Source organism: Neovison vison, chromosome 4 (genome assembly GCF_020171115.1).
Source record: "Neovison vison isolate M4711 chromosome 4, ASM_NN_V1, whole genome shotgun sequence".
Taxonomy (NCBI): Eukaryota; Metazoa; Chordata; class Mammalia; order Carnivora; family Mustelidae; genus Neogale; species Neogale vison.
In genome coordinates, this window is record NC_058094.1 from 134009565 (window position 1) to 134035440 (window position 25876).

The 25876-nt window shown below is 39.6% G+C and overlaps 1 protein-coding gene and 1 pseudogene across 1 annotated transcript in view; both read right to left on the reverse strand.

The window, feature by feature from the left end:
* Positions 1-25876, reverse strand: part of SPATA48 (spermatogenesis associated 48) — a 63471-nt gene that overhangs the window by 20503 nt on the left and 17092 nt on the right. The window contains exons 3-5 of the mRNA XM_044244504.1: positions 10103-10179; positions 3850-3988; positions 1880-1947 (exon numbers count right to left, since the gene is read on the reverse strand). Coding sequence (XP_044100439.1) covers positions 1880-1947; positions 3850-3988; positions 10103-10179 — 284 coding nt within the window. The remainder of the gene's footprint in view (positions 1-1879; positions 1948-3849; positions 3989-10102; positions 10180-25876) is intronic.
* Positions 11552-12515, reverse strand: LOC122905261 (annotated as a pseudogene).

The following is a 25876-nucleotide window of genomic DNA, read 5'->3' on the forward strand; positions in this document are numbered from 1 at the left end:
TAGTTCAGCAAAGAACAGTATAAAACAGAAAAGTCAAAGACTAAAGGAGGTATTTTGATGCATGTTACCAATAAACAATTTTTTTGCAGAATAGTAAACATAAAATTTATGCAATTAATACATAAAAAAGAAGGAATCCAACTGCAAAGGGGATAAAATATGTGAACAGGTAAGTTACAAATGTGAACACACAAGTAAGTCATAACCAACAAAAAAAAATGAGTATTGGCTATCAGGTAAATAGAAGTGAAAATGATAATGAAATATGACTTCATGCTCATAAGAGTAGAGTTTTTTTAAAAAAATGCTGGCCATGATGTGCAGTCATGGGAACTCAAGCATTGCCCATGGTTTACCCCATGGATACAACTCATCTGGATAAGAATGTTTTGGTATCTAGAATATAAAGAAGTGCATCCTCCTGAGGCAGCCATTGTAGGCATAAGTATGTACATAAAATCTAGAAATATTTTTGAACTTGGTACATGAAGAAATAGGGACACTGTTTCCAACTGCAATAAAATCATAAAAAGAATTATATTACAAGAAAGATAAATAAATTGTGGTATGCCCATACAACACAAGCCTGTCCAGCAAGGAAGGTCAGCACCTAGAGATCTATGTGCCAACTTGTATGCATCTCACAAACACAGCGTTGAACAAAAACATTCAATACACACACACACACACACACACATATATATACACACATACACACACACACACACACACACACACACATATGCCACTATATTGAGTTTATAACCATGGAACACAATGCCATATCTTGGTTAAAAATAATGCATATGTTTTAAAGTCTTACAGCAATGTATGAAACATGAAAAGTCAAATTCAGAATATTAGTGATCCCTAAGGAAGCACAGAGAGGCTCACCATCATGTTGGTAATGTTCTATTTCTAAAACTGGGAAGTGAATACACAGATTGCATCATATTCTTATTTGCATGTTTCGTACATATTAAATATTCAAAAATAAATTTAAAACATAAAAACAAAGGATAACCTGGATTGTGGATAGTAGTGAGAACAAAAAATAGGGAGAAATAGTGATATTTTCAAAGACAGAAACAAGAGTTTTTTTACAACTAAATGCACAAAATGACTTTTATGGAAGGATTAATAATAAAACCACAGTTTCTAGCATAAAATAAAGTACAAAATAACTATCTGATGCAAAAGTTGATAAAAAAGTTATAATCCCTTGAAGTCCATGGATTTCAGACTATAATTGTTCATATCAACTTATTCATAAGGCATTCCTTTTAATTCTTTAATCATTCTTTTTAAATGATTTTAAATTCTTGGTTTTTTTTTCTTTCTTTTTTTTTTTTTTTCTGAGAGAGAGACAGACAGTGTGTGGTGGGGGTAGGAGCAGAGGGAGAGAGAGAGATTCTTAAGCAGGCTCCACACTCCACAGGAGCCTGAAACAGGGATCAATATCAGAACACTGAGATCAAGACCTGAGCCAAAATCAAGAGTCTGGTACATAACCCACTAAGCCACCCAAATGCCCCATTCATAGTCTAAATTGTAAGGAAGGTTAAGAGAAAGCAGGCAACACTGAGCAAGTGAATGGGATTGGCTTCTCTTTCCCATCACAGGGATGGAAGTCTGAGGTCTCTGGAATGTTCTCTATTCCAGAGGATTGGTCTATTCCAGGACTTTGGGTTCTGGCATAATTTAATGCCAAAGAATATGTTTCAAAATGACCAATTTTCCAAAGATGGAAAAATATTTTAAGTAGCTGAGAGATCCTCACCCCCTCTTATAAGCCATGGATGGGAGCACCAGACATATCAATGAAAGAACTGTGATAGGGAAACATCTACTGATGAGCACACAAGAGGATAAAACTTACAAAGTAACGGGCTTGACCGGTGTCGAGAAGGATCTTGTTTGAAATCTGTCCCAGAGTCCACCAACCACCTAAAATCAGCAGCAAAATGAATGACATATTTAATGCGTAAGTCACTGTCATGTCTTGTCTAGAAGCCACAGTGCTGCTAACTGTCCCTATAGCATCACAGGCAAGCTCCAGACTCCCAGTGGAAAGCACTCCCCAAGCCTGCTTTGCAACTCAGGGATTTGCCCCAGAGCCCCTCCTGGTCTCTGCTCTGCTCTCGGACCCTTAGTTTCCATTTGTTTTTGCAGGGCTGGACTCTGTCTCATCACCCACCTCGTTTGGATTGAAGGTATGATTTTGGTTTACATCCCAAAGCCTATACTCACTCCTTTTCGGTCCACCCTCGGCGGCCCCAGGCTGCTCTTCCCTTTCCAGCTCTGCCCATACCCTGAGATTTGAACCTCATCTTGCTGGGAAGGACTTTGGGTCCTGGTGTAACTAAATGCCAAAGAATATGTCAAAAGTGACCAATTTGCAAAATATGTAAAACTATTTTTAAGTAGTTGAGAGATCCTTAAAAACAGCTGTAATAATTCAGACACGTTTTCTATCCTCCGACTGAGTTTAATTTCGATGCGCACATCCTGTGCCAAGACTTTATATTGGAGCCGCATTTTCCCCTCTGTTGCTGCCATTTTGCTCTGTAAAAGCTGACAAAGTTTTTCAAAATGTTGTGGGCTTCTTACCCTGTGGTTCCAAACCTCTTAGGAGTCCGTGTTTAGCACCATATTCATATATAATTATTTTCTTTACTGTTATGTGTTTTATGTAGGAAAGAGTGTTGTTATGAGAGGTGGTCCCGGGCTTGTCAGACTTCTAAGGGATGAAGAACAGAGCAAAAGGGCGAGAGATTCAATGCAAGTAAGAGGTGCTTTGCAAGCACAGAGTCAGGGTTGAGAGGGGAAAGGTGAGGTCCGACATAAGACCCAAAGGATTCAGGGGACTTAGCCTGGGGGTGGGGGGAAAAGACTGTGGTAGGGAGAGGAGCACTGTTTGGAGGGCGGGGCTGGGGGAGCAGGAGGAACCCAAAGTGGGGATCAGGCTGAGGAGGTCAAGCGCAAGTAACAGAACTGGGGACCTGTCCTGTCAAAGCACAGGGATTTCACTTTCTCGAAAGGGATGGGTTTTAATCGGTGGAGGAATATGAAGTGATTCACACGTTAGGGAAGGTACCCTGGCTGTGGTGCGCATTCAGAAATTCATGTGCTAAATTCTCAATGTTTGGAAATGAAAAAAGAGGGTTGCCTGCGAGAGGCTCAGTTGGTTAATCATCCGACTCTTGATTTCAGCTCAGGTCATGATCTCAGGGTCAAGAGATCGAGCCCCGCGTCGAGCACTGTCCTGAGCATAGAGCCTGCTTCTATCTCTCTCCCTCTGCCCCTCCCTGCCCTCTCTCTCAAAATAAAATAAAATGAAATAAAATATAAAATAAAAATGAAAACAGGCATCTCTGGAGACAACTATGCTTTGTTTCACTAGAAATAAAACCTCTATGATTCATGGGTTTTCCCACTCTGTCTCAGAATGTAGAGGTTAGGTTCAATTTCAAGAACTGTTCTCAACACAGGTTCTCTGACGGAATCATAACCATTTCTCCATCCCTCAGTCCTCCCTGGGCACTTTTAAAATAAACACGGTCATTGCAAATGACTTTTGAGACAGAGGCAGTCTTTAAATAAATGTTTGAAAAGCCCAATACAGGTAACATCAAAGTATTTGAGGCCATTGATGACTTTTTATGATTACGGTGCTTTCAATTCCATAAATGTATGTATTTACCTGTTCTTTCAATATTTCTTACAATAAAATGAGAGGTAAAGTTTTGGGCTTCAGTTTAGAAATAAATGCGTTGTTGCAAAAAATGCAACTTTATATATATGGGAAAAGGCATTAGGCACAAGGAATCGAGGTCCCTAATCGCTGACCTGGGTTATTGCTGGGGTCCCTTCATATCTCTTCAGTGTAAAACACTGTGAAATCAGGTCAGCAGCTTTTTCCACTGTTGTTTCCTCTGGATCGAGTTTTGGTGGTAGCATCTTGTCCCAAGGAACAACTTCATAGGCTCTGTGAAATTATTAAATAAGGATATTTTACGAAAAGTACGTATTCAAATGGTATGAGTGTTGTATACCGTGTGGCAGGTGGAATTCTAGGGCATCCCTGCGACTCCTGCCCTCTGGTGTACGTACTGTGTATAACCACCTTCCCTCCAGTGTGGGCTGAGCAAAGGAGTATGACAAGGTATCACGGCTGTGATACTCTGTATGCCAACTTTATATGGCCAAGGGGTGGTGTCTATATAATTAAGGTCCCTAATCGGTTGAATTTGAGTTCATCAAAAGGTGGATTCTCCTAAGGAGGTCTGACCCAAAGAGGTGAGCCCTAAAAAGAGACAAAGGCACAGTAGACACTTTGCAGCTACCCTTCAAGAAACACCTCATGAGGGGCACCTCGGTGGCTCAGTCGGTTAAGCATCTGACTCTTGATTTCGGTTCAGGTCGTGATCCAGGGGACCTGGTGATGAAGTTTAGAATATAAGGGAGGATCGGTGGGGTGAGGTCCGGAGCCGATGACCAAAAAATAATTCTTGAGATGTCTTTGGTGCAGAATGGTGGTTTATTAAAGCACCAGGACAGGACCCGTGGGCAGGAAGAGCAGCTGCCCCAGGGTTGTGAGGAGTGAGTGGTCCATTGCTTGCTTACAATTTGGGAGGGGTTTAGGGATGATATAACACTCTAAGGAATTTTGGAAGCAAGGTTTCCAGGACCTTGAGGGGCTAGCTATGGTTGGGAAAAGATCATTTCTTACTGTCTAATAAAACCTTAGTTATGGGACCCTTCAGATGTATATCGGTGGGCCTTGTGCTTGGGAATGATTGCCTACATGTATCTTGGAGGGTTTAGAGATAAAGGAAGTTTCCAAAGGAATTTTTATATGTTAAAATAGATTTACAGGAGGATCCTGGCTGGGGTGGGGGTGGAGGGCGGTCAGGCCTCCCTTTGCCCTTAGCAAAGTGTTAAAGTGGAGGCAGTTGAGTCCCTAGAGGAAGGCCACTCTGCCCGTTTCAAGGACTTGAAGTCAGTGGGCTCTGGATAGTAAGGATATTTAATAACTGTTCTTGTGTCTCTGTTTCCCACATCAGTGGGGTTGAGCCCCAGGGTGGGCTCCGAGCTCAGCGGGGAGTTTGCTTCTCCCTCTCGCTCTGATCCTCCCCCTGTTCATGTTCTCTCTTTCAAACAAATAAGTAAAATCTTAAAAAGAAAGAAAGAAAGAAAGAAAGAAAGAAAGAAAGAAAGAAAGAAAGAAAGAGGGAGGAAGGAAGGAAGAAAGAAAAGGAAAGAAAAAGAAACACCTCCTGAGCCCAGCATCTGGAATGAACTGAATTCTGCCAAGAATCCGATCACTCCCAGAGCTCAAGGACCCAGCCCCAGGTGACATTCTGATTCCAGCCCAAGAAACGCTGAGTATTGACCCCAGGTGGGGCATACCTGGACTTCTGACTGCAGTCATGTGGCTTAAAGTTGGTAAAGTGTGGTCATCAGTCACATGGCAATGGAAAACCAATGCACTGAATTATATGTCTTACAGTAAGTTTGCACACAAAAATGCATTTGACCTTCGCAGCAAGGCAGAAAGACCATTCATTAACTTACAAATAAACAAACTCTGGCTTAGAAAATGAAATTTGTTTGCTTAAGGCACTCAACTACTGATGGTCCAAGTCAGGACGCAGAAGTGGATTCTCCGCCCCTGAAGAGTGAGTCCCATTCCCACTGCCCCACAGCAGGGACCCTGATTATTAAAGTCTGGAGCGTGGTACCGGGAGTCCAGCCATCTTGGATTTCAAGTTTTGAAAGTTCTGTTGTTTTGGACACACACACAAATGACAGGTGTTGCTAAACAGACTCCAGTTTGATCCTGAAGGAAAACTGAAGAGCCCTTATTCCGGCGGCGGCATCCTGACAGGATAGATGCATAGACAGCCAGCCCCGGCACCCAGCATCCTGCCCGTACCCTCCCAGCCTTGCTGCAAATGCTGAATGCTCCACTCTACCCCATCAGCCAGACTTCTCCTTCCAAACAACCCCACTCTTCTCAGCTGGCAAACACATAATTACCAGTGATCCTGGTCCCTCAACAAATACCTATTCAGTGATCCCTATATTTCAAGCACTATGCTTGGGATAAAAGCCTGGATAAGAAACCATATAAAAATCATATTTACTGCATAGGAATGATGTGAGGGTTTATTAAGTTAATATTTGTGAACTTAAATAGCACAGTGATGGTCCCACAATGTGTTCATATGTTTTCAACTCACTCACTCTGAAATTACTGTGTCCTAAAGAAAAGCTAACTCTTATAAGATATTTTTAATTGTAGCAAAACCTTAAATGGTGCATTTTTCTTTCTTTCTCTTTTTAAAGATTTTATTTATTTATTTGTCACAGAGAGAGACAGAGAGAGAGAGAACAAGCAGGGGGAGCAGAAGGCAGAGGGAGAAGCAGGCTCTCCCCCTGAGCAAGAGTCAGATGCCAGACTCTATCACAGGACCTGAGCCAAAGGCTTAACTGACTCAGCCACCAAGGGGCCCCTAAAATGGTGCAATTTTCAGACATAATACCTGAATGGTATTATCATAAGAAATTCACCTGAATTGAATTAAATCTTACAGGACGCATCTCTATTTGAGCTTCTGACGCATTTCACGAATATTTTATGGACTTTTCCATACAGGTTACCCAAGTTTTTCCCCCCCTAAGGAAACTTTTATATGATGTTTTAAATGAGACTATCAAATAGCATGATTTCATACTTTGTTGTGTCAAAAATCCCTATATTCTGAGCAAAGCATCACAACTTAACCAATTCAGTAACTATTTCTAAAATGACCCCTGAATTTTTTTCTGAGAGACACCAAGATAAGAATATGATAGGGAATGAAATTAAAAGCTGGAGAGGAAATGAGAAGCCATTTTGTTAAAATCCTTCATTTTTAAGATGAGAAGTGTGAGAATGGGGAGTGTCTCACTACCAGCCCCCAGATGGTGTGTGGATGCTTTCTTGGGAGCTCTTTTCTCAACTTGCTCTAAGGTTCTGAATCCCAGCTCCATGCCCTGTATTTCTTCCTGTCCTTTTTTAAAAATGTAAATGAAGTTTATTTCTCTTTTTAAATAATGCTCAAAGCACTGCAGCTTGGTAAATAGTGTAAATTAGTATAGTCTTTTGCTTTTCAAGAATGCTAAAAAGCTGCAGCCTGTTCTAACGGGATAAATATTTTCACCCCATCACTTGGAGTTAACGAAGGCTCCCACATAAGCCACACTCTTACTAAGGAAAACAAGAAGCTGTTGCCAACACACCAACCAAGAGAACTGTGTAAAATGATTGTCACTATACTTCTGCTGTTGTTTTACAATGGGGAGATAAGGCATACGATTTGGGTACAAACTTGACATCCAGACTTGTAATGCCTGTGGTTTATGTGGATTGTTCCATCCAAGGGACATGAACTTCAGACAGCAGGGCACCATAACCCTATTAATGCATTTTGTTGACTAGTTATCTTTTCTTCCAAAATATGGGGTAGAATGAAAATAATCCCTCATTAAAAATTGACAGTTTACAGAAAAAAGCTGTATGATTTTGCCTTAGAATCTCTTGAAATGGAATTTCCTTCTCCCCTCATCTCAGCCACAAAATGGGCAAGAAGTACAATTACTTAAAATGCCTTAATTTTCAAGGCACCTGGTGACTCAGTCCATTAAGCACGTGCCTTCGGCTGAGGTCATGATCGCAGAGTCCTGAGATGGAGCTCCTGTGTTGGGATCCCTGCTCAGTGGGGAGTCTGCGTCTCCCTCTCCCTCTGCCCCTCCCCACCACTCCTGCTCTCTCGCTCTCTCAAATAAACAAAATCTTTTCGAAAGTGCCTAATTTTCAACTTCCTGCAAACTAAGTACAGATGATCGAACCCAAAGCTTACAGAATGGCAGGATATTTCACAGAACATTTCTTATACACAAAACAACATAAGAGAAAGGGCTAGTAAGTGACATTTTCATTCACGAATTGGCATTATTTGGGTCAACAAGTTTCCAGATGTTGATTTTTCCTGCTAAGGAGACTTGCAGAGAGAGAGAGTAAGAGAGAGAGAGAGAAAGCACGACTTCTGATTGTAATCACACATGTCACATATATTCTTTATATTTTTATAAACCTTCTGGGAAAATACCTATTCATAAGTGAATTTCATGAACTCTGTTTGTGATGGGTGTGCCATCGGTGTGAAAGGAAACCAGGAGGCCCAAATGTGAGGCACGTCTGCTGGGTTTGGCCCCCGGGGAGGGAAGGAGTTTGGGGGGAATCAAGGGCTTTGTGGTGCCCACACACATTGTCTGTCCCTTGTGCTCACGGCAGCCACCCCCCTGCCCCCACTTCTCCACTCTGTGTTGCTCTGCTGACTTCAGAGTTCATTGGACAGCTGCAATCATCTCTTCTTGGGGCTCACCGTTCTTGACCCTTTGCACAGTTTCACTCCCTCCTCCCTGAACACCCTTAACGTGCGTGCCAATTCACACGTGTTGCTACACCATGACTCCTCCCCTTATTCCTCTGGCTCGGACTGCTCTTCCAAACCCCAGACCCATACGCCCCGCCACCTGCTTGACATAATCACTTGGGTGTCTGATGAACATCTTTATATTTGTATTCAGCAGGTTGAAAATGGACTTCTGACGTTTCCCTCCAAACCCACTCCCCTGCTGTCACTGTGTCAAAGGAATGGCAACCTCAGGCCAATCGGCTTTTAGTTCAAACCCTTGGGTTGTTCTTGACTCTTATTCCCTTGACACTCATTACCTCCAACCTGGAAGTTTTGTTGACTCTACTTTCAAAATATGTCCAGAAGCCAACCGTGGCCGATAGTTTCCCGCCAACCTCCAGCAAACTGTCCCTGCCTGACCTCTACAGATTCCCACAGTACCCTCCCAGTTGGCCTCCCCTTTCTGCCCCATCTGGTTGGCTGGGAGCACAGAGGCCACCATGTTGCTTTCTGCAAGTCTGATCTTACCACTTCTCTGCTAAACCTTTACTTCCCTCAGTGAAAAAGCCCTGACGTTTGCCGTTCCCTAAAGTGCCCCTGGACATCTGGTTCCAGGCAGTCTCTGCTTTTTCCCATCTTCTCTTCCTAATTCCCCTCCTGTACTCTGTTCTAGACAGCCCAGCTCCTTGTTCATCCCCGACCCTATGCACACTGCTAACACAGGTCTTCCTCCTGACTCTGGATTCCCTCTGCCTGGAAAATGGTCACTCCCAGAGTTCCACAAGTCACTCCCATTTGTTTTCTGAGCTTCTCTCAAATCCCATCATGGGAGGACCCCCCTCACCCCCAAACTCCTCCACTAATGATGCCTCCCACCCTTACAGGGGGCACTCCGATGCTCTCATCCCGTTCCACCTTTTCTCTTTAATGCTTCCACAGACTCATCACATTCTAAGATATGAGCTATTCACATGTTACGTTTGTGCTTATCGTCCATCTCCCTTTCGAATGACAGCACTTTGAGATCTTTGTCTGCCTTATTCCCAGATGAACTAATAGCCCAGGGCACAGACACGCAGCAAGGACTGGATATGGTTTTTGACTGAGTAAATGAACTCCTTCAGGCTTCCTCTGCATTGGTTTTCTGCGATGCTATACTCCTATCTCCTCCTCTCTCTGACCATTTCCTTTGTGCTTTGGTCTTATTCTTCTAACAGACATAGATTTTCTTTAAGACCCTCCCTTGACCTCTTTATTTTAGCCATCAGTGTGAGTGAGTAAATATCTACATTTGATGTTCTCTGAACGACTCACTGAAGCCCGGACACTGTGGACACAGAGAGGATGTGTCATGAAAGATGTCATAGAAATAACTTAAAAAAAAATTTTTTTTAGTTTTTACCATTTTTTAAAAGTTTTATTTATTTATGTGGAGGGGAAGGGCCAGAGGGAGAAGGAGAGGGAGAACCCCAAGCAGACTCCCCACTGAGTGCAGAGCTACCCTTGGGGCTCCATCTCAAGACTCTGAGATCATGACCTGAGCCGAAATCAAGAGTCAGCTGCTTAGCGGACAGAACCACCCAGGCGCCCCTAGAAGTACATTTTTAAATCAAACTTCTACTGGGAAAAATGCTTACTTTTGAGTCGAGGACTTGTAAAATGAGTCCTTTGAACTGTATTTCCTTTCTGGTTGTAAAAGTGGTTCCCCATCCTCCTAGAAGGGGCAAATAATGCGTTAAAGGAGATCAGATAGATACAGGAAGTGCTCACACTTTCTGTTGCACATGGTTTCTTGTTCCTCTGTCCCTACTTTTCTCCTGTCCTAGCACCCTGTGGGTGGCCAGGTTTAATGCTCCCCTACTTTGCCCAATTGCTTTGGATATATACATTCCCTACATAACCTCCCACGAATTAAGTTAAAATCGACAAATTGTGTATTCAAGTTAATGGAGAATCAATTCTTTAGGAGAAAGGTCTTGAATTTTAAATGTTAGCAAATGATGTTTTCAGCACCATGCAATTCAAACATCTTAAAATGTCTTGTTTGTCTTGTCTTCTGATGATAGGACATTAGGTCTACCATGTTTCCCGCTTCCTACCTTTCATCTCATTTAATTAAAATGACTTATTATAACCATTGCCATTACTATCTTTAAAGAGTATCTGTTTAAATTTTCCACAATATTTTATCAGTGATTCTTTGCCGGCTTTTCCTTCGTGTATTCTATTCATTTTTGTTTTTAACCCTGTATTCCTGGTTCCATTCTCTTTGGCTGAAGTTCTAGTTTCCAATATTCTTTCAAAGACATGAACCTCTGCTAGCTCAGTTGTTAACTAACTCATCCTCACCCTTCAGTACTGTTCTGGATGGATTTAGAATTCTAGTTTAATGCTTATGTTTATGTCGTAACCTAAGTGTATCTCATTGACCTCTGGCCTGTTGTCATTGCTTTGGAAGGGCACTGATAAGGATGGTCAGCTCCACGTTCCCCCACTCCCATCCTCTGCTAATATTTAGGATATTTGTCTTGGGTTTCCTTCAAAGAAAATTTGTTTAGGAGAAGATCTACTTTTTTCATCTGGCTCAAGACATGCTATGCTTCTTCAATCTGAGAATGCATAACTTTCACCAATTTGGACAAGTCTCCATTTTTCTCTTTATTGTCAGTGGATTCAATTTATTCTCTTATGAAGCTCCCATAGACAAATACTAGACTTTCTCACTCTGCCCGCCAAGTGTCCTAACATTTGCATCTCTTCATCCCTAACACCCATTCTCACCCTATGCACTTTCCAGCTTACCACACTTCCTTCTTCCTGTTTCTAGTCTCTGTTGAAACCTGGTTGTTACATATTTTTTTAATTTCACCAAGGCTACCTCTAGTGAAATCATTGTCATGGTTCTGTTAGCAGGATGAGTGATATATATATATATATATATATATATATATATATATATATATTTTAGAAGTGGTTTTAATTTTTTTATTGGTGAATGATTTTGACATTTTTGTAATTTTGCTATGGAAAATGAAGTCCTGCCTTATGAGAAAGAGAAAACTCCTCCAGACCCCTCCCTGGCATCTTTATGTATCAGAGTAGGTTAGCCAGGGAAAGTCCTGACCCTTTCACGTGGCTCCTGGTTCAGTCATAATACTGGTAAGAGAGGGTTTAGTTGTGTGTCTGCCAAGCTCTGCCTCGGTGATTTGGGGATTTTTCTGGTTTTGTACAAGATACTTTTGCCTCCAACTGCAGTTGTAACCTGCTCCTGCTGTGGGTTTCGCAGGAGACAGAATGGCAGGAAGGGGGGCAGGCGGCTGTGGGGCACTACATTAGCATCTCCAAATTTCAACATCCTGTTCCAAGTGTCTGCATTGAAACCTTGGTGAATTCCCTCATTGATCGTCACCAAAAGTACAACTGGCAAGTTGTACCATCAGACAGTTCCCATTTCCATGCTAGAACACCCAAAGGCACCATCTTCTTCCACCCAGATGACCCACTGCCCTGGGTTTCTGTCTTTAGCCACAGTTGAGCTTGCACTGGCAAATCCCAACCCAACTTCCATCATTCCAAATGCACCAGCTTCAAGCCTGTGATGAGGAAGTTGGTTCTGAAGCACAGTGTGTCCATCCCACAGCCATAGGATCTGCTCCTTCTCTTACCACAATACAGTCTCCAGGGAGTTGTTCTTGAACATGGTCTAAAGCCTTGTAATAATTCCTAGGCAGGGATTTGGGGGAAGCTGATTCCTGTGCTCTTTCGGCCCACTGGTGATGATCTCCAGGCTGGAGGAGGCGTCCTTCCATACTCACACACCAGAGAAGAGAGGCAAGTTCCTTCCATCTTGAACTGCCATGATTCCTCTGATGCAGCTACCTTGCTCTACACCTGTCTGCTCCGAGTTTTCTACCGCTTGCTCTCTGGAGGACACTGCCATGGTGTTTCATCAGATTCTCCTACAGGCTACTCAGGGACCTCATTTAGGTCTCCTAGCAAAGTCACAGTAGGCCTTACATTATTCCCCAATTCTGCACAGATGTCAGTCATATGATCTCACTCATAGGTGGAATTGAAGAAACAAACAAGCGGGGGTCGGGGAGGGCGGAGAAGAGAGAGAGAGAGAGAGACAAACCAAGAAAGAGACTCTTAACCATAGTGAACACACTGATGGTCACCAGTGGGATGAATTGTACTGAAGGATGTTTGAAAGGTAAAGATGTATTTTCACTCCTGGGATAAACCTCACTTGATCATAACATATTGCCCTTCTTATAAATGACTGGTTTTGGTTTACCAACACTTTGCAATAATTTTTGTGTCTCTGTACATGGAGAATGTAATTTCTGTAATTTCCTCTTTTTTTTTTTTAAGTTCTGTGTCTGGTTCAGGAATATTAGGTTAAGTTGGACTTCTAAGACTACTCAGAAAGTGTTCCTTCTTCTATTTTCTGAAATAACTTATATTAGATTGATGTGATTTCTTCCAAAAATGTTTGACAAAATTCAGCAGTGAAATCAACTGATCCTACAATTTTCAGTGTGGGAAGACTTTTGATCAGAAAAATTAAATTTCTTTAATAAATAGAGAGCATTCATGTATCCTGTTTCATTAGTATCAATTTTAGGATGTCATACTTTTTAAGGAATTTGTTCATGTAATTTAAGATGCTAAATGAACTGGCATACTATAGTTTATAGTATTTTCTTTTTTGCTTTTAGGATCAGCAGGAATAAACTCTTTAATTTTCTCTGTTGGTAATATGTATTATCTCTCTCTTTCTTGATTACACTAATAAAATATCTATCACTTTCATTGATCTTTTTAAAGAAATAACTTTTGGCTCTAAGTTTTCTCTCCTGTATCTTTCCTTTTTTTCACTGGTTTTTACTCTTATCTTTTTAGTCCTTTTTCTTTAACCATTCTGGTAGTTTCTTAATCATTAATCTTTAATTTTCAGAACTTACTGGTTTCCTAAAATAAGCATAAAAGGCTAATTTTTTTTCTTTTTAGCAGAATTTTAGCTGCATTATACAAAATTTAATAGGTAATAATTTTATCATTGTTCGGTTTAAAACATTTTCTAATTTTTTTATGATTTCTTCTTTAACCTACAGATTATTTAAAAGTATGATTTTTAATGTGAAAGTATTTGATATTTTTCTAAACATCTCATGGTTACTTATTTTTAACTTAAGTCTGTGGCAGTTTAAGAACAAAAGTAGAATTATTTCAATACATTTAAATATATGAAGACTTGTTTTATGCTCCAGCATATCACTGTGGTGAATATATCATATACACTTGATACGTTTTGTGTTCATTTACTTTCAGCCTATTTGCATCTTCAATGTGTAACTCTTGTAAATCCACATATAGTTAGGTCTTGCTTTTTTATCCATTCTGACAACCTCTGCCTTTCCATTCAAATGTTTAGTATATTAAGATTTAATGTAACAATTGATATATTAGGATTATATGTAGCATTTTATTATAGTTGTCTGTCCTTATGTTTCTGCTCCTCTTTTCTGTCTTCTTTAGATTATTTAAATGAGTGGGGTTTTTTTAGAATACCAGTTATGTCATAAAGTCACCTTAACAATAACTAGTTATGGCACATTTTAGTCTTGTTTCAGAGGTTTCATTAATGTCTTTAACTTTCCACAGTTGACTTGGAGTTAACATTGTACCACTTCACATAAAATGTGCAGACACTACAACCACCCGTCTCTGTCATTCCTTATTTTACAGCTGTCACATGAGCTATATCTACATTCCTAATATGCTTCAGAGAACAATGTTAGATGTTTGTTTTGAACAGTTATATGTACTTTAAAGAAGTTAAAAGGAAAAAATAATCTTAAAGACCCAAGATTTCTTGTAGTGAATTTCCACTGGCTATCTACTGCCTTTGTTTTTCTTGTCTTGCAAATTTCTTTACATAGCTTTTTAATATGTTCAATATAATCAGGCCCCCAGTTATATCCACGTCCTAGTCCCTGGAAATTGCATTTGTTAGCTTATACGGAAAAAGGTAATTCAGGTTGCCAATGGATTTAAAGTATTAAACAAGTGACTTTAAAATAAGAAAACCATCCTAGACACATGGGCACAATGTAATCCTAGGGTCCCTAAAAGTAGAAGGTCAAAGCAGAAGAGTAGGTCAGAGTGATTCCGTCTGAAGAGGGAAGAACTCAACCTACTGTCGCTGGCTCTGAGGATGAAGACAAAGCCCGGGAGCCAGAGATTGAAGATGCCAACGACACAGATTCCATGCAACAGACTCTAGAAGATAGGCAACTTTGCCAGCACCTTGATTTCAGCTCGGCAAGACCCATTTCTGACTCTGACCTCCAGAAGTCTAAGATGATAAATTTGAATGTCTAAGTCACTAAATTTATGCCAATTTCTTCTTCAGTAGAAGGCCAATCCAGCCTTTGTCTCTGAAAGTTCGAGTTTCTAGGTATAGTATTCTGGTGTGACGCATTTTTTTTATCAGACCGTAAATATTTCGCTCCATTGCTCCACTGTCTTCTTGTCTGATGAGAGGCCTGTGAGGTTTCAACTTACTTTTCTCTTGCTACTTTCAAAATTTTCTTAGTATCTTTTGTACCTGAATGTCTGATGCCTAGGCTTTTTGAAAAATGTTTATACTGTTTGGAATTCAATAAGCCTCTTGAAAACTGTAAATGTATATCTTGCATCAAATTTGGAGACCTGTCAGTAACTATTTCTTCAAATATTATTTTCTGTAACATTGTACTTCCCCTTTTATTCTTGGACTACAATTAGTGTATTTAACTTTTTCATACTGTTCCATGGGTCCCTGGGACTCTGTTCATTTATTTTTAGTTCCTTTTTTTTTCACTCTCTCCAAGTTCTACTTTTAAATCCTTCATACTTTCCTTGTCATATCCTTTATGCTAAGTAATCCCATATCATTTCTATTTTAAGATTTTGAAATTTTAGTTTTAAAATTCCTCTTTGGCTCTGTTTTTGCATTCTATTTCTTTGATGAAAGTTCCTGTCTTATGATTATAAGTATATTCTCCATTATGGCACTAAGCACAATTACAATAGCTGTATCAAAATCTCTGTGTGATAATTCTAGCCTCTAGCATGTTCCCATGTGAGTTTATCCCATTTTCCATGGTTTTTTGTATGTTGAGTAATTTTGGATTTTATGTTGGACATTGTACCTTTAATGTTGAGGAGGCCCTGGATTCTGCATTATTCCTGAGTGTGATTTGTATAATAGCCAGATCTTAGATCGGTACCTTGTTAGCCTTTGATAGGATTGATCAGAATCTGTTTTGAGCAAGGAGAGTCCAGACATCAGCCAAACACTTGGGCTAAGTTCACACACGGAACTCTGGCTCCCTCCCTGACTGTCTCCCTTCTTGGATTCTTTCCTTTAATTCTTGGTGCATGCTCCATTCTTTCATCTCTTTAGGTCATAAAGACAGAGATTTCTATTGAAATTTTAACTACTCTAGTTGCCCGAACATAGCCAAACTTGAGGCCACAAGGGGAAAATCACCCTGAACTCATCCTCTAAGTTTTAACTCTGAAATTTACGTGATTTTGTTCAATCATCCGAGGTCTTGACCCAGTGGATTTGTGTTTCATCAGAGTCTGGGGTTGTTACTGGTGGGAGGGTTAGTCTTTTAGGAGCTTACTCCACCACAGAGGAAACAAAAGTATTTAATGATTTCTTTAAAGATAAATGCTTGATTTTAAAGAATTTGCTTTGTTTCTTTTTCATATCTTCCTTAAGTCCTGTTCTTTCCTTAGAAATTCAGTTTCATGAAAGTTAATGTATATACAGATGGCTCTATTATCTGAGGGTCCTTGGGTAAGATGCCCCCCTTCTGTTGGTTTGCTGACACCTTCTCACAAGAGACCTTTTTCACTTGCAGATCATGATTTTGACTGTGGTTTCTTCTAGGGATAGCTTTTTTCTATGGGATGCTACATGTCAATGCCACTTCGTGGAAATGTTGCTGTGGAGCATTGCTTATTTTTTCTGGGTACAAAGCTTTTCTTCTTCTTCTCCTCCTGCTCCCTCTCCCCTTCCTCCTTCTCTTTTTTTAAATTTTAGGATATGGTATTCCCACACTACATGTGTCCTAATAAATTGTGATCCATGTATCCCCGTGATACAGAACAAAGTTTCTGTTTCTTCATGGATGATATATGGTATTTTCCAATTTATTGTCTGGGTCAGATAGCCAACTTCCCAACCGTGTGTAAAGATTTGTTCAAATTCTTGCTCATTGCTGAGATAGCCCTTTGTGGTACCTGAATTTATACAGAAAACTCAATTCCAAATATCTATCATGAGATCTGAGACTCCCATTCTTATGTAGGTATTAAAATCCTAGCCCGTATACTCTTTGGTTTCAGCCAAAACCAGTTCATTCATTTCTACAGTAAAAAAAAAAAAAAAAAAGCCCATTTTTATTTGGACCCATGACCTTAGATTAAAGATAATTCTTTCACAATTCCTTTGCAGCTAGTGCAATATTGAGTTCAGCCAACATCATTTAAAGTGACGCGTGCATTTTCTGGAACAAGTTCTTAGAAAGAGGAGGATGTCCATCTCTTATTTTGCTTCTATCCTTCTAACCTGATGTCCAAAAGAATGACTCTAGGAGAGTATTATACACTAAAACCACAAGATAGTCCAGAAACTATGGATTATGTAAAAGAGAATTAAACATTTATAGTGTCCCCATCACAGCGTATTGGGGTCTCTGTTACCCAAAGCTTCCCCCATGAAAAATGTAATTTCAGTGACACAACCATTTTTAGAACTAAATGTTCTCTTCCTTTCTGGAAACTACATCTTCTCTCTTCTCTTGCTTTTCAGCTCAGCTAAGTATTGGTTTTAAAATATGTGTAGCACTTTGACACATCTGTAGCACCTCAATATATCTGAGGTGATAGGGAGGATTTGTGGAAAACAAAACAAAACAAAAAAAACAAACCAACCTCATTCTTTGACAATTCTGAAAGGAAGCTTCGTAATCCTGAATTCTAGAATTGAGACATTTACATACAGGAAAAGGTATAGATTTTTACTGTACAATTTAATCAATCACTTTGACTTAAATGAGAAACTCATATATATATATATATATATATATATATATAGCCAGTATATCAGTCGGAATACAGAATATTTTTGTCATTTCCCCAAATGCTTCATTTCTGCTCTCAGTTGATCTTCACTCCCCATTGGCAGCCACGACTCCATGTTCTATTACTAACACTTAGCTTTGCCTGCTCCTGGCTTCATGTAATTGGAATCAGAATTATGTATTTTTTTTGAAACTGGCTTTTTTTTTTTTTGGCTTATTAGTATTGCCTTTATAAAAACAGATTTATTTATTTTTTTTAATTTATTTATTTTCAGAAAAACATTATTCATTATTTTTTCACCACACCCAGTGCTCCATGCAAGCCATGCCCTCTATAATACCCACCACCTGGTACCCCAACCTCCCACCCCCCCCAACTTCAAACCCCTCAGATTGTTTTTCAGAGTCCATAGTCTCTCATGGTTCACCTCCCCTTCCAATTTACCCAAATTCCCTACTCCTCTCTAACGCCCCTTGTCCTCCATGCTATTTGTTATGCTCCACAAATAAGTGAAAAACCATATGATAATTGACTCTCTCTGCTTGACTTATTTCACTCAGCATAATCTCTTCCAGTCCCGTCCATGTTGCTACAAAAGTTGGGTATTCATCCTTTCTGATGGAGGCATAATACTCCATAGTGTATATGGACCACATCTTCCTTATCCATTCATCCGTTGAAGGGCATCTTGGTTCTTTCCATAGTTTGGCGACTGTGGCCATTGCTGCTATAAGCATTGGGGTACAGATGGCCCTTCTTTTCACTACATCTGTATCTTTGGGGTAAATACCCAGGAGTGCAATTGCAGGGTCATAGGGAAGCTCTATTTTTAATTTCTTGAGGAATCTCCACACTGTTCTCCAAAGCGGCTGCACCAACTTGCATTCCCACCAACAGTGGAAGAGGGTTCCCCTTTCTCCACATCCTCTCCAACACATGTTGTTTCCTGTTTTGTTAATTTTGGCCATTCTAACTGGTGTAAGGTGATATCTCAATGTGGTTTTAATTTGAATCTCCCTGATGGCTAGTGATGATGAACATTTTTTCATGTGTCTGATAGCCATTTGTATGTCTTCATTGGAGAAGTGTCTGTTCATATCTTCTGCCCATTTTTTGATGTGTTTGCCTGTTTCATGTGGGTTGAGTTTGAGGAGTTCATTATAGATCCTGGATATCAACCTTTTGTCTGTACTGTCATTTGCAAATATCTTCTCCCATTCTGTGGGTTGCCTCTTTGTTTTTTTGACTGTTTCCTTTGCTGTGCAGAAGCTTTTGATTTTGATGAAGTCCCAGACGTTTATTTTCGCTTTTGTTTCCTTTGCCTTTGGAGATGTATCTTGAAAGAAGTTGCTGTGGCTGATATCAAAGAGATTACTGCCTATGTTCGCCTCTAGGATTCTGAGGGATTCCTGTCTCACGTTGAGGTCTTTTATCCATTTTGAGTTGATCTTTGTGTACGGTGTAAGAGAATGGTCGAGTTTCATTCTTCTACATATAGCTGTCCAGTTTTCCCAGCACCATTTATTGAAGAGACTGTCAGATTTATTTTATTTATTGGGAGGGGAGGGACAGAGGGAGAAGGACAGAGAAAATCTCCAGTGGACGGCCCACTCCGTACAAATCCTATTGCCGGGCTTGATCTCATGACCCTGAGATCATGACCTGAGCTGAAACCAAGAGTCAGATGCTTAACTGACTGAGCTACTCAGGTGCCCCTTAATATTGGCTTTTAATATTGGTGAGATTCTCTAACATTCTGGTTTACACTTTTTTATTGAATACTTTCCATTCCATGATCTGTTAATCCATTTTCTTTTCTACGGATTTTTTGTGTACATATTAATTGAGCTGCTACATACCAGTGTTCCTATACAAGTCTCTTCGTGGACACGTACTTTGATTTTATTGGGTAAATACTTAAAGATGGAATTACCGGGTCACGGTATAGGCGTGTCCCTTTATAAGGTATGCCAAAGGTTTGAGAAATCCATTTGCTTTCTGTCTTCACCAACATACGGTGTTGTCAAGCATCTTTTTCTTTTCTTTGAAAAAAACATTTCAAATTATACACATATTAAAAAAAGAATTCTTTGCCTCTCTTTTTACATCATACTAGCTCCTTGATGGTTTCCAAGCATCGTAATTTTAGTCTTTCTGGTCGGTACTCAGTACTATTCCATTTTGATTAACATTTGTACTTCCTTCACAACTAAAAATGAACACCTTTTCATGTGCCTGTTGGACATTTATATGTCTTCTTTCGTGAAATATTTATTTCAGTCTTGAGGTATTAAAAAATATTTTTAATATCAAGTCGCATGAGTTCTTACCCCACAGATCTTGACAGATGCTGCAGGCGCTTTCTTCCTGTCTATGGCTCACACTTTTACCTTAACAGTGGTCCAAAGAGCAAAGGACTTTAGTGTTGACAGAATGATTTTTTTTCTAGACATAGTGATTTTGATATCCTCTGTAAGAAACGCTGCCCACCAACTGCAGATATTTTATCTTGTATTTTGTTGTAGGACCTTCTTCGTGCTAGCTTTTTCATTCAGGTCAATGGCCAGCACAAAGTAATTTATGTGACGGTATGAGAAAGGGGTACAGGGCTCCCTCCCACGTGCATGTCCAGCTGTTCCGAGACTGTTTGTTGAAAACACTGCATGTAAACGAGTGAACCGTCTTGTTACTTTTGTGTAAAAACTGTCTATTTCTGGACTCTCAATTCTGTTCAGTTGATTTCTCTGTTATTACACCAAAACAACACTGTCTTAGCGCAGCATTGTTGTGCGTCTTCAAATCAGGTAGAATCACTTTCCTATCACATTACTTTTTTCAAGATGTAAATTAATGTAAATTTCAGAGACAAAAGCAACTTTGTATTAAAAAGGCACAGAATTATGGTAGGGAAAGAACTGCAACTATTTGGAGCTTAATTTGAATATTGATATCTTAAAAAATACTGAGTTTTTCACTCCATGAAAATAACGTTATGTCTGAATTTATTTAGATCTTTTATTTGTCTCAGCATTTTGAGATCATTTTCAATGCAGATCTTTGAACATCTTTTATTAACTTTTTTCCTAACATTATAGTTTTTAAAAATGTTATTATTATAGGGGCTCCTGGGTGGCTCAGTGGGTTAAAGCCTCTGCCTTCAGCTCATGTCATGATCCCAGCTGGGATTGAGCCCCGCATCGGCTCTGCTCAACAGGGAGCCTCTCTGCCCCCTCTCTCTCTGCCTGCCTCTCTGCCTGTGATCTCTGTCTGTCAAATAAATAAATAAAATCTTTTAAAAAATGTTATTATAGTGGTATTTTTATAATCTTATTTTTCAATTTCTAGACACTGGAAAAAATGATTTCTTTTGTATTTTGGCCTTCATTGACTGGGATGATTTATATATATATACATATATATATTAAAATTCTGTTAATACAATAAATCATAGGCATTGATTTCTGAATGGTAAGCCAATTTTGCAATCCTGGGATGATCTCTATTTCATCATGATGTATTATCTATTTAATACATTGCCAAATTTAACTTAGTAAAATTTCCTAAGGATTGTTTTGTTTGTTTGTAGACATATTAGATTGTAATTTTTTGTTGTAATATAGTTTACATTTTGGTGACAGAGCTCTATTTTCCTCAATGGATTATTTGGATGTGATGACATGATTTCTCCCTTAAACATTCGATCTTATTCCTTAGTAAAACTACCTCCACCTAGTGTTTCCTCTGTAAAAAGTGTTATGATAATCCGCAAAAGTATTTTCACAGACATAGGTCCACTGAGGTTTTCTTCTTGTGTCAGTTTTGGAAAGTTGTGTTTTTACACCATTTGTTCATTTTATCTATGTTGTCAACCTCACTGGCTTAAAGTGGCTTACAAGACCACTCTTTAACAGAAAACAGATTGTACAGAGTCGTAGTGTACTTGCAATGAATGTCATCCACTACCACATACAGTCCGAGGAGGCTGTGCAGTCGTGTACAACCGTGAAGCGACTGTAACAGATTCAGAGCATTGACACTTTGCTGAAAGGTTCCTCACGCCCCTTTGCCATCCATGTCTCCCTCTCCTCCCAGACCAGGGCAACAGCTGATCCACTTTTTGTCCGTCTTCTTGGTTTGCGTTTTCAGAATTTCATCTACATAGAATCCATGGTGCGTCATGTTTTGTTTCTGACTGTATTCACGCAGTATAATGATTCTGGAAGTTTGTCTTGTCGCAAGGCTCATCACTACGGTCGATCTAACTGCTGACTCCTCTTCCATTGTACGGATCGGCCACCATCGGTTCACTCTTTCACATGCACATAAACATTTAGCTGGTTTCCATTTTTAGACTGTCACGAATAGAGCTGCTTTCAACATGTTTATGTCCAAGTTTTCACGTGGACATGTATTTAAATATGTCTCGGGTAAATATCTAGCCGTGGAGTGGCTGTCTACAGCCAGCACAGGTGTAGGTTCACCGTCTAAACAGTGTTCAAGAGTTTCCACACTCGTTGTACCATTTTGCATCCCCGGCAACAGGGCATTAGAATCCCACTGCTCTGTATCCTTGCCACTCTTGGAATTTCCAGTTGTTTTAATTTTAGATAGGGTTTGCACTGAATCTCCAGGCCAGTTGGAGAAATAGTAATCCAGCAACAAGTCTTCTGACCCAGGAACCTAGTTTATTTTTCTTTTATTTAGGTCTTTGCTCATTTATTTCACTCAGTAATGTACCAAAGTTTTCAGTTAAAAAAAATGCATGGTTTTAAATCAAATCTTGTGTGGTTTTTGGTACTATTGTTAATGGAATGTTTTAACCTTTCATTTTCCAGTTGTTTGCTTCTGATATGTAACATTACAATTGATTTTTATACAATAACAATAAGCCTTTGCGTCTGATAAATTCGATTATTTCTAACACTTGGTTTGAAGATTTCTGAGGACTTTTTACAAATATGATCATGTCAGGGGCACCTAGGAGGCACAGTCGATTAAGCATCTGACTCTTGATTTAGGCTCGGGTCATGATGACATCAAGCCCCGCATCAGGCTTCATGCTGACCACAGAGTCTGCTTGGAATCCTCTCTCCCTCCCCCTCTGCCCCTCCTGCTCATGCTCCCTCTTTCTCTCTTTCAAGTAAATACATCTTAAAAAAAAAAAAGCCCTAAATATCATGTCATCTCTACATGAGTTGGAATTACTTCTTCCATTCCAATATTTATGATTTCTATTTCTTTTTCTTGCCTTTCTGCAATAGCTATCCTCTCCACTAAATGGAAAATGACAGTGGTAATAGCAGGCACGTTTGTCTTTTTCCTGATATTAAGGGAAAGACATTTGGTCTTTTTCATTATTTCCTTTAGCCTCAGGTTTTTCACAGATGCCCTATATCAGATTGAAGACGTTCCCTTCTAAGTCTCATTTGCTGAGAGTTTTGGTCTAAATGACCATTGATTTTTTTTTCCCTTTTGTTAATAGTACTCTTGGTTACTTCTGATTCTTTGCTTCTCTGTATCTATTTTATAAAGAACTTGTCAAATTCTACATAAATACAGCTAAGATATTGATTTGGATAGCACTGAAACTACAAAACAACTTAGGGCTTCCCATCTTACTCTTCTTTTTCTATTTTACATTGTTTTCTTGCAGTCAGCATATAGTTGGGTATGGAATTTTTTTCTCTAGCATAAAAATTGCTGACTTTCAATTTCCTTATATTAAATTGTATCCAACATAACATCTGACATAACTTGGTTTATAAATATAGTTTTATTTATTGTTTATGTCTTCTGTTCTTTTCCTTTTTATGTTACTTTCTTTTGTATTGTTTGAGGTTTTTTTTTTTCTTTTTTAAATTTCATTTTGTCTCCCCCATTAGCTTATTGCCTATGATTGATTGATTGATTGATTGGCTTCTGTTATTACTGTCACTGTAAGACGTATGTATCTTTAATTCTAGGGTTTAAAGTATAATGTTATACCACTTCATGAATAGTGTAAAAAATTATAATAGCATATGTCTATTTTCATCCTGACCTCCCTTGTGCTATTGTTGCACAATTCAGCTCTGCATGTGCTGTACCCCCAAAATACATTGCTACTATTGTTGGCTTAAACATTCAATGGTATTTTAAAGAATTTCAAAATGAAAAACAGTGTTTTCTATTTACCCACATATTTACCATTTCTCTTGACCTCAACTTCATCCCATTGTATAAACTCAAATTTCCACGTACACCATATTCTTTTGTCTGAAGAACCTCCTTCAGGTCTGTTGGCAATATGTCCCTCAGCTTTATTTTCCTGAAAATGTCTACTCTGCCTTTCTTTTGGAAATTTACTAGTGATGCTTTTTTTTTTTTTTTAAGATTCATTTATTTGTTTGAGAGAGAGAGCACAAGTAGGAGAGGGGCGGAGCGAGAAGGAGCAGAAGCGGGAGCATCTCAGGAAGATTCCTGCTGAGCCTGGAGCCCAGGGTGGGCCCCATCTCACGACCTGATCATGACCTGATTCAAAACCAACAAGAGTAGGATGCTTAACCGCCTGAGCCACCCACACGCCCCACTAGTTAATGTACTCTTAATTAATGCTTTCTGATATTTAAAATACGTGTCTCCATATTCTTCCAGCACACAGATTCTGACAAGAGCCCAGTGTCATTCTTATATGTATTCCTCTGTATATAATTTATTTTTTCCTCTAGCTGTTTTAAGATGTTCTTTTTATCATTGTTTCCCATAATTTATGTACATAGTTTCCTTTATCTTTATACAGCTTGGCACTTGTTGATTTTCCTGTGTCTGTAGATTTATAATCATCTAGGAACAACACTGGCCATGGTTTGCCCATTTTTCCCACTTTCTTTTTTTCTGGGACTCCAATTACAGGTATATTAAACAGCTCGATATCATCCTGCAGCTAACTGATACTTTATTTGCTTTCTATTTCATTTTGGATGGTTCTTGCTATGTTTTCAGTTTCACTGGTCTTTTATCCTACAGTATCTGGTCTGCTCCTAAAACTATACCCATTTATATGCCATTTTAGTTACCGTGTCTTTCATGTCTTAACGTCCTCTTGAGTCTTGTTTACATCACACATTTTCCCCATCTCCATGGTTGTGGTTTCCTCTACCATCCGAACATACAGAACATATTTGTAATAGCTGTTTGCACATCCTTGTCTGCTTGTTTCTTTGTATCTACCACCTCCAGGTATGGTAATAATGATTTGTTGTTCCTCCTGACTCTGGGTGATATTTTCCTACTTCTTGGCATGAGAGTCATTTTCCTTGGAATACCTATTTTGGATCTTAGGTTATTGCTTGCTAAAACTTGTTTTACTCTTAAATATGTTAGATTTTTTTCCAGCACAAAGTTAAGTAATTAAAATCAGGGGGTGTTTGAGGGGCTTCTTTTAACCTATTCAAGCAAGCGCATAGGAACCATTAGAGTAGGGCTGATTAACCCTGACTACGATAATGATATCATTCTAAACAGTTTGCCTGACATCCCGTGTTCTACAAGTGGGGACCTGGACCACGCCCTGCCCCATGAAAGCCTCGGAGGACGGTCATGCTTGTGCAGTCCTCTAGACAACATCTTCCTCCACTTCAGCCGTTTCCTTTTGTCAGTCTACAGATCAGTGTTCGCAGACGCACACACTCTCTTCCCCAGCTCTCCAGAGCACTGGCTCCGCAACTCCCTCCTTTCTGGAACCCCAATCTTAAAACTCTGGATGCCTTGGGTGCCCCGAACTCCACTCCCTGTCTTCCCAACTCAAGAAGGCATGGCCTTCACGTCCACGACTGGCTCAGAAACTGCCTCCGGGCAGTAAGTTAGTGAAACACAGGGTTCGCATGGTTATTTTCCCTCCTTTAGACTTTCTAGTCCTTCACTACCTTTTGTCCAGTGTCTGGAAACCATCATTTTTCTTATTTTGTCCAATTTTCTATATGTTCAAGGCAGAAAAGTGGGTGGAACAGCTGATACTCCGTGTCCTTTGCTTCCTTAATGTCTTTTATTATTTTTTAAAAAATTTTATTTTGTACTTTCTTTTGGTTTACGTTGTTGTCTGTTGTCTAGCTTCAGAGAGGGACTTTCAGCCACCAGGAAGGATGTTACTAGCATCCAGAATGTTGCCTGTGACCTTACATTGCACACAATGGTCTCCCATGGCAAAGAATTGATCCAGCTGAATCCAGCTGAAAACGTCAATGGTGCAAGGCTCACAGACCCTGGCTGAACTGACTAATTCCAGCCTG